At 38.3% G+C, this 13,975-nt stretch overlaps 1 protein-coding gene across 6 annotated transcripts in view; it reads right to left on the bottom strand.

The window, feature by feature from the left end:
- The window catches only part of ppargc1a (peroxisome proliferator-activated receptor gamma, coactivator 1 alpha), a 49,551-nt gene extending 36,414 nt beyond the window's left edge, over positions 1-13,137 (bottom strand). For 3 of the 6 annotated variants that reach the window (XM_067399998.1, XM_067400002.1, XM_067400001.1), the window contains exons 1-2: positions 12,943-13,136; positions 9,898-10,077 (exon numbers count right to left, since the gene is read on the bottom strand). In XM_067399998.1, the coding sequence (XP_067256099.1) occupies positions 9,898-10,077; positions 12,943-12,990 (228 nt within the window). In that variant the 5' untranslated portion in view covers positions 12,991-13,136. Of the gene's footprint in view, positions 1-9,897; positions 10,078-12,942 lie in introns of all 6 variants that reach the window. The other 3 variants (XM_067399999.1, XM_067400003.1, XM_067400004.1) reach the window with 3 other exon arrangements.
- Between the last annotated feature and the right edge of the window lie 838 nt (positions 13,138-13,975).

The raw sequence follows: 13,975 nt of genomic DNA, 5'->3' as shown, positions 1-13,975 counted from the left end.
GGTACTTAATTTACCAAGGTATTTACATGGTACTCCAAAGTACTTCAAAGAATATCATGGTATCGGTTCACTCAGAGGTAGTCTGAAACAGATGCAACCACATTACATTTGTAGTGTAAATGGAAATCCTTCCTCATATGCTCCAGAAAAGACCGCCTCCTCACCTGTCAATCAAGCATTTTGCTAAAACAAGGTTCATTTCATACTTGACTAAAATAGCTCAGCAAGTCTGTGTCAAGATATATTTACAGAAAAAGTGAGTTTTCTGTGCCTTTTTGCATTTTATACGAAATGCAGTAATTGTTTGCAGTCATTAATGAAGACTCTTAATTATACTAATATTCAGTGATGCATCAAAATGATTTTTTTACAGAAAGACCAACACCGAAATGAATGTATAATGTTATATATATATATATATATATATATATATATATATATATATATATATATATATATATATATATATATACACACACACACACACACCAATAATAGGCACAAAATGTAATAATAATAATAATAATGATAACTCTTTCCTACTTTCCCACTCTTTCTCTTGCACATACAGACTTCAATTTCTCTTGGTAACAAATTCCCCACATTCTCTCTCCTTCACAGGTGTGTGTGGGGTGTTAAATTGGCTCTGTGATGAGCATCAGGTGGCTAAGAATGAAGATCAGCTGATGCTACAGGCCTCTGAAGAAAGGTCTCACACCACTTTAGAGAGCAGTGAATGGAAAAGCAAGAATGAAAGAATAAAAGATGGGTGTATGGACAGAGAAAGATGACAGAAGCACGGAAATGAATACAGGACAGGAAACCAGAGCCCGAGAAAGAAGCAGAATGCAAGAGTACGCAAGCAAGCCGAGCAACAAGCTTTATGTTAACTTGTGCTTCTCCAAACATGCCCTGCAGGGACTATTTTCCAACTGCAAGTGATGTTACCCTCCCTCTTCTTTCCCTCCTCCTTGCCTAGCGCTCCCTTGCTTTTTCCCCTCCCTTCATGGCAAAGTGAATAAATTTGCTTATACCCACTGGAATTCAGACTCTCGACGGTTGTTTGACAAGCTTCTCTTCCAAAACTTCAGAGGTTTCTTATTGATGACAAGGCTCTGTTGCATTTCACAACCATTGCAACTAAGTGGTCAGCCTGGTTCAATTCTTTTTTTGATTCACTGCATATGAGAAACACCAGAAGTCAAACACTGCAAAAGTGTGACAAAACAGCCCTAACCAAGGATCTGCCCAATGGTACATGGCCCCAGTGTCACTGCTCTCATAGACATTATCATTCCAGAAAAATATTACATATGCTAGGGATGTCCAATCTGGCATCCTGCAGAGCTCAACTCCAACCCTAATTAAACACACCTTAAGCAGTTACTCAAGGTCTTCAGGATTACTATAAACCTCCAGGCAGGTGTGTTGGAGGAAGGTGGCCCTCTGGGAGCAAGATGGAGTCATGACATATACCTATAAATATAACTGCAGCTCATGCAAAATGAGAGATATAACCAGTGAAATTCACTATACCAGTGATTCCAAATCCTGGTCCTGGAGTACCCCCCAACAGTGCACATATTTGCTGTTTCGCTTATATCCTACACACATATTTGAGGCCTTGGGAGTCACTATTAATGAGTTGATGAGTTGAATCAGGTGTGTTTGATTGGGCTGTTTACATAACACCGTATTCAACTAAAATTTTTTACGTGTTTTGGCCATTCATTTACATGACAACGGTATTTTGGGGGCCTGAAAAGGCAAACTTTTGAAAACAGGTTTCTCAAAGTGCAAGTTTTTGAAAATGATACTGCCTCCATGTAAACAACAAAAACATGGATCTGTGCATTCATATCACGTGTGTAGTCTATAGGCATGCGCGTTTGGCGCAAGTGCTTTGTAAAAGAATGCGTATGTGTGCGTATGTTTTTCTTTACAAAGTGACATCGCCAACTACTGGCCTGGCATGCATAATACAGTGTTTTTAGTCATTTCCATGGATCCATGTGAACAGGGATCATTTTGATAGCGTGGTCATCTATACAAAGAAAAAACTTTACCACATTTTTTTTTTTTTTTACTTTAAAAAATAATTTTTGGTAAACAAATTAAAGTAGAAAAAATAAAATATATAAATATTAGATGAAAAACTTGATGCTAACCAATATTGTTGTCATTATTTAAAATGTAAAATCATCAATATCGTTTTGAAGCACAAATAATATTGTTTAATGCGCTTATATTCTTATAGTTATTTAACTAATTAAATAACACTTAACAAAACATGACGAAAGATGCTTTGGTGGTGCTTTTGAGGAGGCCAACACCAAACAACATGCAAACTGTCTTGGTTTTGATGGAGAGATAAGTCAAAGTGTGGTGTGTGCGTGTGTGCGTGTGTGAATGCGCGTGCATGTAAGTGTTCACTTGAGGAAATCACATTATACAGCACAAAATGATAATATGCTTGGCCCAGCTGAACTTGTGCAGCTAAACTGATGGTGTGTTTTCAAATGTCAGCATAAATTTGCAAATTAAAAATGCGAAGCCATCAGCAGTCACCATTAACACCATGTGCGTGTGTGTCTTGGCGTGGATGTGCTTGTGAGCATTTTTCTGTCTTCTGAGAGATGTAGGCCTACAGTACATTTGGCCAATTTTATCAATCACGGTTCCTTGCTGTTGCTCTAGTTTTCTGTTTGATAGATTTACAAATTACTAGACAAGCAAGAAGCAAATAGGACTTGTTTACATGGATGTGTTTATGTGTAAGTGAATGTGTGTACTTGAGTGCGAGTGTGATTTATTTCAGCAATTAATCTGCGGAGTCCCTTTCACACTTGGACATCCGAACAATCCCACCCCCCCCAAATACACACATACTTTGGCTCACCTCTTATAGCTAGGTCAAAGTCTGGTCAAAATTTTGTCCGGTCATCAGTAACTGCACTCACCTTACAAAGCACAGCCAGTGCTTTCACCCCACAACCAAGTTGTAATTCTAAACAGTCGTTGGCAGCATAGTTTCGTGTTTGGATATAAACATCACACAACCCGACCGCACAGCCCTTTTTGGATGACCTAATACAGTACAGTCTTAAATAGGGAGTTAATTTGACTAGGTGTCAAGTGTTCTTAAAATAAAAGGCTGCGGCAATCACTTGGAGTCAGGGAGTGTTCCATTCCACACATTGTCCATGCAGTGGACAGAACAGTGAGAACTCTTACCAGGATTCAGAGCTAAAGGCCATCCAAAAAGACATCATATAACACTCCAGTCACCTGTTTATCAAATCAGAGAGGGATCAAGGCGACACAATCAGACCTACATGCCGTTTTAGTCACAGGACTGCTGGAGTTGAGGGCAGAATTACATCAAACTAATGGCTGAAAATTGATCAGTTATTCTGAAACTTGACTACACGTTTTATTGACAAAGGCTTTAAAAAAATACACACTTTATATACAAACATATTTTTTTTTTTACTTATTTATCAAGCCAACTTAATGCATTATTGCAAATTCTTATATTTTGTTTGATTATTCACTAACAGAAAGTAAAAAGGTTTTACCAGTGTTTTGGATATGGTACCATAAGAATATCATGTTTCGACATATAGTTTGATGTGTCTTACAAATAATATGTGTTTATTTTTATATTACAAGTAATAAAAACAACATAGGCTCATATCTACATTTTTGCAAAACTCCAAAAACGTACCTATACATACAATTCACTGCAGTTTCCAGCTGAAATAAACACTAGTGGCAGTAATACAGAAATAGCCTTTATTACTTTTCACACAAATTATGATTACCGGGCAGATTATCAATTAATAAAGACTTATTTTTGAGTGGTTCATTGCATATTACTATGTTATGACCGCAAAACACTCAATAAGTCATCACATAAACAGCTCCATATGTATTTATTTATTTATTTATGTTTTCATTATAACCAGTGTTGGGGAAAGTTACTTTTAAAAGTAAAGCATTACAATATTGCGCTACTCTCCAAAAAAATGACTACAGAATACTGACTCTCTTTTTCTGCAAGTAAGATGAGTAAATGCTCACATTTAGTCTGACCTACAATAACAGACATGTTTACACACAACACATCTGCACTTGCTCTCGATTTCTCTCAAAATGGGGACAGGAGAGCTGTCAGTCAATACATGGTTAAACAAAGTAACTTAAAAATATCACAGATATTTTGTTGTAATGCATTACTTTACTAGTTACTTTAAAAAAGTAATCTGATTACGTAACTCAAGTTACTTGTAATGTGTTACCCCAACACTGATCATAACCTTTTAGTGCCACTCACCGGACATTTCATTTCTGAACTGGTGCAAAACGTACAACAACCAGCATAATAAAAATGTTGCCAGATTCATGTTGATCTATTTTAGTGCCACTCACTTGTATATTTCACTTTGAAATTGTCGCGAAACATGCAGCAGCAACATCATATCTTATTTTGCAAAAATTTCACAACAGACATGTTTTTCAAATGAGCACAAGTTGAATAATAATAAATTACATTATACAGTATGTAAATATGGTAATCTATCAGTACCATGGCATTTATGTATAATGATATTACCTTCACTGTACCACCATAGCACTTTTTTGTAAGCACAAAAGTTATAATATTCGTCACAGCAGCCTAATACTAAATCATCTGCCATGGAATGTGTTTAATAGTCTGTAAATATCCTTAAAAGCACTATCTAATGTGATGTTGCTTTTGAAATTTCTGGAAAAAAAGAGTAAGATAACATCCTGTATGATAAACTTGTGCACAGCTTCACATTTATCACTATGCATGAGAACTAAATGTTCCATTTAGTGGCTTAATACAAATGTAGCAACCGTAGACTTTCAACCAATGCCTAAAAGAGCAATTCTATTGGACACAAAACATGGTTTTACATGTCTGAGTACTTCTAACCTCCCTACAGCCCTGTTCCCGAGAGAGGGGCTGCCGGTGACAGGTTGACTGTGCTGTCAGTCCCTCTCCCTGGGGCAAAGCGAACTGCCTGTCGGCCCCCACCTCCAGAGATCCATTTTAGCCCCTGAGATGCGCTTGATAACTAGGGCTGAACTGCCACTGAAAGGCATAAGCCGTCACGTCACACAAAATCTCTAGGCTGCGTTTCCATGCCCGCTGCTATCGCTCACTCTCATCTGCCTGCCGGCTTGCCCCACATGGCCCTGCAATAATGGAACATCATGTACAAAATGTCAGGAAAGCGTAAGACATGAAATAATGAATAATAATAGTGAGAAAAGCTTTGTGTTGAATGCGAGCGTGCTTAAATGCACATGCCATGTGTCTGTTGTGCATATATACACATATTTGTCGTGATTTCATGTATACGCAGCTGTAATTGTCTAAGTCCTCTAAATGATCACCACAATCAAAACTTTGCTGAAAAACCTGTTTACACAATCTACTGCATGCCTTCTATTAATCATATTTCCCTTACAATAGTTTATGCATTTTTTTTAGCAAGTAAAACGCCTTTTAGTATAATTGTAAAAACATCTCCTTTCAGGCCATGCATGTGTCTTTTTGCTGTGAAATCTTTACTGATTTTTATGTAAATGAAAAAATAAGTTTTTTTTTTATTGTTAGTAATATTTCACGATGAATATTTACTGGATTGAAGCAAACAACACTGAGAAACGTTTATTTGTTCATTTCTCAATAATCATTGTATCGATCATAAAACTAAGCATATTTTAATATCATCTTACAGAGACATACTATTGGAGATATAGAGTGACAAATGATATTTAGATGCATTTTTATGTAAGCAGTCTGAATTTCATATCAAATATCAGCATTAAAACTGAATATTTTTGCTCAGTTTGGGCCACTGAGTCATAAATGCCTGATGTAACAAATATGATACTCAACAAAAGACACCTCGCCTTGCCTCACTGTCTTATCAGGCAATGAATTTGTAGGCAGTGTTTGTGAACCAAAGTACCTCACAAAACTGATTTCAGACAGACATCTGAGGCAGCGTAACAATTTAATAATCTTCAGCAAAATAGAGTGAGCTTTGGTGACAACTAAGCAAATATTTCATTACTACAATAGTAATTTCTTGCTAGAAATGACATCAGAAGTGAAAAAATGTTGGTCAAATACGTTTTCATTTACACACAAACTGACCACCAACCGCAACGTTCTGACGCTATCTTTATTTTAAGAATGGAAAGCACAGGATTGTGGGATATCAAAAGCAGTGAAAGATACATCTATGCTGTCTTGAAAAATCGATCAGATGAAGGTATCTCAGGAGACAGGAAGTGAAGCTAACAGACATGCCTTGATGCCTTCCTACCTTGGAATGCATCCTCGGAAGGCAGCATTTTTAAGCTTTCGGATGCAGCCATATGCTTTAATGCAGTGGTCTGCTCCTGGGGAGTTACCATTCTGCAGTGTTCAGCTGCAGCCCCAAACAAATACACCTGAACCAGCTGATCAAGGTGTTCAGGGTTACTTGAAAATTACAGGCAGGTGTGTTGGAGCAGGTAGCTCTTCAGGAGCAGGGTTGGAGACCTGTGCTTTAAAGTTCCCATGAAATCAAAATGAAAGTTTTTTGGCTTCTAGTATGAAAATTACTGTTATGTATAAGCTAGTGTGCTCCAAAACAATGACTAAATTCACATTTAGAAGATATTGGCATTGAAAACTTACAGTCACTCACTTCCGCTAATAAGAATCAATGTTTTTGATGCCGTCACCGGGCACTTCAGCTTCTCATCAGATCTTCTGTCCAATCAAATGCTCTCTAGAATCTAAAATCCCTGAAGCTGCAGCTAAAATCGGTCTCTTGTTCACACATTTACTATTTTCTAAATGGCGAATAGAACATAGTGCAACCTATAGCGGGCAGGGAACTATTCAGACATGCTTTCTATTGGGGTGAATGAAGTGTGGTTCCACGTTAGTGTCATGCGAACCACCGCAGTTCACACAGTCTGCTCCGGTCCAGAGACACAATAGCACAGAGCAGATCATATGCGCGAGTCTGCGCATCCCAGAAAATGTATCGGACCCATTTGTATTCTGCACAGAATGCAGTATTTTAAAGCGATATTGAGGAGATTAGAAGGAGAAACGGTTAGAGATTAGAAGGAAACTGTGGCTTTACTGTGCTCAACGGCTCTGGCCGAGCTGTGATATAAACAAACAGCAATTGACCATTTTAAAAAAGGGGAGGATCTGTTCGATATGTCCCACCTTGTTTTCTTGTTTCAGTGGAAATTATGTCAACACATTGAATAATGCTATCCATTACAAGGCACTTCATTGGACCTTCAATGTAAATTTAATGTGCAAATATATATATACACACATTTTTTTTATTTTTCTCTCAGACCCTAAATAGCACATGCGCGTTGAGTCTCTATATCCATGTGTGGCCTGCTTGTTGTGTGACATCAGAGGACTCACCAGGCCACCTATTAACTACGCTGCAGTCAGACAGGTTAAGAAAACATTGCCAGGGGTTTGAATGAGTGCAGGGGGAGGAAGAAAAAGTTCTGCCAACTAGCTTTACACAAGAGCTGGCCATTCATTAACCTGTCTTCACTCTGCTCTTGGGCACTGTACTGACCCACATAGGCCAGTATTGGAAATGCATATACAATTCACACATTCATCACTATTGACACCCCATGTCCCATCTCACTGAACAAGGACCAGCTGCTTTAGCACCTTGTGCTTATTCCGTCACCACAAAAATTTTAAATCAGATGAGGACCTACAAAAAAAGAGCAAACTGTCAAAAATATTCTATATCTATATGCATTTCAAATATGCTTCTATCACAGGAGCAGTAATGCATGTAAATTATTAACATGTTTAATTAACATCCACCTACACACAGTATTTTTTTTATCTGGTTTATTGGCACTTGCATGTGGGCCCTTAAAATCATTATCTCACCACATGGTCCAGGATAGGAATGTGGAAGAATTCCCTATCACACCATGACACAAAACCTCAAATTGCACAGCAGACCCTGCACTATATTTGCCAGCACTCAGAGCAATGTGGCATTATCATTTCTCTTCTCTATCTTTCAAGATAAGACAATGAACTAGCCAGAGCCAGTGCTGCTTTGTTTTAGCCGCCTCATTTCTTTTCCTATGGACTTTGCTTTCTTTGTCAGTGACGAAGAAGCGCAAGTGCAACAGGTTTAAAGTTTTACCTCTGCCATTTTTCAACATGACAACCCTGCGCAGGAACAAGCCGGTTAAAAGTGGACCATCTAGATTAAGGTAATGATTCAGATATGAGATCAGTTGTATAATTAAAATAACCTACAACAGTGATGGTGACTAAGTTGAATGGGCCAGATTTTGTCTGATTTGTTCACTGGGAGATGGTACCATCACCGCCAGAGTGCAACAGTCAGGTTCCATTAGTAAAAATGCCACTCATTTTCTGCATTTATTTATAAGTTCTGCAACTTATAAACCTTTAAAGAAAGAGCTACACAGTAAAAAATAAAAAATAAACTTAAAAAAGTAAGTGTTCATGCTGCCTTAAAATTTAAGTTTAGTCATCTCAAATAACCAAGTTGTCACTTAGTACAACTTCACATTTCAAGTTGAATAAACTTAAAATTTTGTGGCAGCATAATCACTTAGTTTTTTTTACGTTGAAACAACATTTTTATAAGGTATATGCTTGTTGAAGCTGCCAACTTATTTTTAAAATGATTGTGTTCAACAGTGGAATTCCTGGTGAAAAACTACATTACCCATGATTCTGCAAAGAAATCTCCATCAGAAAATTGCAACAAGCAAATCACACCAAAAGGATACTTTAGCGCCCACACACTCCAATGAAGCGCTGCTCTCAATGCTCCCTAAGCTCTCAGACTGCTTAAATATTATTATGAATAATATGCATAATTTGCATTTTCTCCATCAATTTGCACAAAAAAATGCCATTCATTTTCTCCATAGGAATAGGGGAATTGATTTTGAACTTATAAACCTTTAAAGACAGACCTGTGAGCTACAATATAAAATGTATATGCTTTTGTTAAAGCTGTCAATTTTACATTACCGATGATTCTGTAGAGAAATCTCCACCAATCTCCACCAATCACACCAAAAGAATACTTTAGCGCCCACCCAATCCCAAGAAGCGCTGCAAATGAGTCATACTCTCAAACTGCTTAAATATTACTATGCATAATATGCATAATTTGCAATTCCTCCATCAATTTGTAATTTCTCAAATTTCACTATCATTTTTAATTTACATTCCCAATGCATCACGTGAAGTTCTTGTACCTATGTCTTTTTGTCTGATTTGAATATATATATATATATATTTTTGCTTTTGATCAAAGTTTGTGATGATCGTAGCAGGTTGGTTTGGTTCATGGTTTATAACTCCTAAACAAAGACTTTGTTAAAATCCCTTTGGGAAAAATACTTCCGGAACCAAGGCCGCTGAAAAACTGGGCAAACGCTGTCGCACTCTATTATTACTGACCATTACTCTGGAACATCAAGAGGAACAAGCATACAAACAGCCATACATTTCAGTGCTTTGGGCCCAAGATTGTAGTAAAAGGTACAAACGCTGACCTTAAGGTACTGGGCAAAGGTTGGGTGCTTATCATGATACCTCACCCCAATTATCAGACAGCATGGGTGAATGCACATTCCCAATAAGTAAAGCTCTGTTATTAACTAATAAACAGCACTGATTGGCAAGTCCATCTTTGAAGAATTCCACACTCGCAGTTACAATCTCGCACAATAAACTGCATCATATCTTATTTTATAAAAGACAAGCATGCATGATCAGATAAGTAAAGATCACAGCACAATGACCCTCTTTACCTCAAACAGGTTTGATGCTTCATTGCCATACTGACTGGAAATGATTTCTGATTGGTCGCTGTACCACTTGAGTCCTCCCAGAAAGCTATCTGCATCGAGGTCACTGACATCCAGCTCAGAGAGGTCAAGCTCAGGCAGGTCAGGGCAAAGGGGCTGGTCTTCACCAACCAAGGCAGCACACTGCAAGAGAGAAGAGATTGTTGAGCACATATTTGCCAAGATGTTAAACATCTTCATTCAGCGCTTATGTAGAAATGAAAGCCATGTTTCATGGCTTGACATACACCACTATTCAATTCGGTCATGATGTAATCTAATTGCAGGACTAGTTATAATGATAGTACAATTGTTCAAATGGAATTTTACCATTGGTTAACATTTAGTGTTTACTCTCTAACTTTGCAGCAGCTGTGTGAGCTCAAATCACAAACTATAAACAGCATCAAATTGCTGATGGTGGGATCAACAGATATTAAATCATTCAGTACTGGTCAGGCTTTGCAAAACAATGTATATGGACAGCATATGTTCCCGGAATAAGCTTGTAAACCTATTTCTTTTTCATCGCTTATCATTTATTTATTTCTTTTTAAACTAAAACCTATATTTGTATTGCTTTTGATTTGTTTAATCCAATAATTTTTTTTTTTTTGCATTTTTACAGTATCTCTAATTCTGACAATGTAAAAAAGAAATGTTCTCGCAAGATGGCATTTGCAGTATTCAAGATGAGAAAATGTTTTAAAATGTACCCATCTTTTTCCTTGAACAGAATTATTGAAATGCAAAAAAAAATGAACTATTTGAAACACTGAAAGTAAAACATTACATTTCCATAAAACAACTATTTGAGCATCCATAAAAAATGAATCACTGTGCACACTGACTTAATTCAATCAATTTAGCAGTTTATAGGCAAAACTTGCGCCACAGCATGCACCACAATATCTCAAAACTCTGCACCTGTCTATTTGCACAGCGTGTGACTGATGTAACCACCAATAGCTCATCCTTTATTTGATTCAAAGGGAGTGTAACTTGCCTACGTAATTGCGACCTGTGTGCCTAGCATGAAAAAAAAAAAAATCAGACCTACTCCATTCACTGCTGAATTGAATAACCAGTACTCATTTAGGTTTCATTATCACGAACTACAACAGTTAGATATACAAAGAAACGAATTATACAAACATAAATCTAACCAAATAGCATATTCAGACGCGTTTGCTGCATTTAAGAAACCACAACAACAACATAACCAACCAGAAAACAAATAATTCTGTGATTGGTTGCGAGAGGGGAGGGGCGGACCGTCGTAGGGAAGAGCGCCACAGCCACGCCCTCTGATTGGTCAGAATACTGTACTTCATATCAATGAGTACGTTGTGAGTAAAATAGAGACGAGGTAGAAGCTAAACCAGCAGCAGCGGAGAGCCTGCGCGCACAGGTGTGTAGAGTTTTGACAGACGGCGGAGGGTGCTGTAGAGTGATGCTTTTCGTGAACAGTGAAATGTTTATTTTGAACAATTGTCGAAATGATTCCATCACCGCGCGTTAAATACTGATACTCCGTCCCAAATCATATTAGCTACTGTGCTCTTTTCTCGGTACCGACACAATGTAACATCACAGTAGCTAAACGAAAAGCGAAACTTTGCATCACGATACAGTTTATGCAAAAGAAATCAAAGATGATTCTCGCACCTCACACTTGGTATCTGATTTAGTTTAGATCTATTAATGACACAAATCATGTCCTTCCGCTGTCACAGATTTATAGACGCAATGCAAAGCGGTTACATCAATCTGATCATCAAATGCTTCTGCCTCGACATCCCCTCTTTCCTCTCAAAAATATGGACACGCTTAATCACGAGCACATGCAGAGAGAGAGAGAGAGAGAATAATATCTACTTGTGTTGAAACTGATATAATTACAATTGGAAGCGAGAAGCAATTTGCTGATTGTATTTAGATGGATTTATGCTCCGACTGAGACACTTATAACCTTTTAAAACGAATATAACAACAGCGCACGTGCATAAACCCTGCAACGTAGACAGGTGCATATGCGCAGCGATATATTTCTATATAGTGAGTAAAAAGTTTCAGCTAAGCATGCTGAAAGCACTGCTTTATGAATAAACCAATACGCGATAGATAGATAGATAGATAGATAGATAGATAGATAGATAGATAGATAGATAGATAGATAGATAGATAGATAGATAGATAGACTGCACTGATAATCTACATGAAAGTGCGTCGTTACCTTACATTTCGCTGAGCGAAACAGATAAAACATGTTTAAACAAACCTAAAATGTCCCGAACAGCATGTTTTAGTGATTCGTTACACAGCTATGCAATCGTTATTAATGTATTGCATTGGAGCAACACTTAACCTTGCGATGAGGTTTTGCTAAATACAAAGTAAACGAGGTTCATCAGCAGCTTTTTTTTTTTTTTTTTTTTTTTTTTTTTTGCCGATTTCCTGCACATTCTCCAATAATAAATCCAGCACGCGCTCCGTCCGCATGCATGCAAATAGCCTTCTTCGAGACTGTATCTGTTTTCTGATAGGAAAGTTTCAATGTACAATACCTGACGCGAGTACATTTTAGTAATTCCAGCACATCGGCAGTGGCACTAGGCTCTCACTGAAGCAGATACCTGTCTCATCATCACCTGCGTTACAGCGAGCGAGCGCACTCCATCCACGGGCATGTCAACAATTTCCCACGACAAGACATCCTAAATAGACTGTCACTGTTCAACTCCGACACGGCTTGAGAAAAGCCACACGCTACCACCAGATAAATCACAGCACACACAATTTCTGCCAACATATTAGACTTTCTCACAACCCGGTGTATTCCCGTGCATTCAGAGCGTCCGTCTCTTCCGTGCATCTTACAAGAGCGGTCGACTTCACATAACGGGGAACTACGACCGAAGCCAGTCTTGGACGTTTACTGCGCTCCGTTTCCGTCTCCTCAAAAGAAAAAGAAAAAAGTGTTCCAGCCCTGGAAAAATAAGTTCTCACCTCTAGTTCTCTCCACACCGAGTCCTGATTACACCTGTCCCACGCCATCCAGCCCCTGAATGACGGTACGAAAAAATAAAAAATAAATCACGGACAAAAGAGAAAATCCACTCGTTCCCTCGCGCCCCTCACTGACAATGAACCGAGGGCACCTGTCTTACAACTGCTTTCCATCACATGACAAAGCTATTAAAAGTAGGCAGGGGAGTGACTCCCCTTCGCTGTTACTCGCCACTGACGTACTGTAAGGAGGGCGGAGTCTGGCACGCGCATAGTAAATCTTCCCCAACTATAAAGCCACTCGCCCCTCTCAAAATGCCTCTAGTAACAGATAGGGTTAGGAACGAAGAACCGGTCCTGTTTAATACATATGAATGAAACTGTATGACTTTCGATTGCATTAATGTTTTTAAAACGTGCGTTCTTCCTCCGAGACTGACGCGATATGTATTAAAATACTCAGCGGTGCCACTATACTGAATGTACAGCGCGCGGAACCAATGTAGTTCAATTCCCGAACGAATGACTCTTATGAGCCGGTTCATTTTAGTGAATCAAATAGCCAACAGCGTGACCAGCACCGAATGAATGACACCGGTTGTTTTTAGTGAATCAAATCCTTTTGGAGCGGCTACTGATTATGCACGAACATAAAACAAATACATAAATTCTGCCTGTTTAGAAGCTAACATCGGTCAGTGCAGTCTGAGGGATAATTTACGAGTCTGGCGGGACTTTTTACCCATCAGTGCATTCATCAGATACGCTATTATTTTTTTCTCTTGTGAACAGCTTCCTCATTCGCCATATCATCATAATTATATTGGTCCGCTTAAGAAAAGCTTTTAATCCTAATTACATTCGTTCACCGAAGTAAATACTTGCTCTAGGCCTCTTTATTAAGCAAATCTGCGGCGGTATCGTTCATCTCCGAGCAATGCGAACGGAAAATAATGTAAATAAAGACAGGATAAATGGGTTTGTTATTTGAGTACACGGTCGATAAGTTGTGAGGAAGACTATATGGTGGTTC

The sequence above is a fragment of the Chanodichthys erythropterus genome, chromosome 11, assembly GCF_024489055.1.
Source record: "Chanodichthys erythropterus isolate Z2021 chromosome 11, ASM2448905v1, whole genome shotgun sequence".
In the NCBI taxonomy this organism is placed as follows: domain Eukaryota; kingdom Metazoa; phylum Chordata; class Actinopteri; order Cypriniformes; family Xenocyprididae; genus Chanodichthys; species Chanodichthys erythropterus.
Note: the sequence above shows the minus strand (reverse complement) of the source record. Positions and strands in the feature narration are given on the sequence as shown.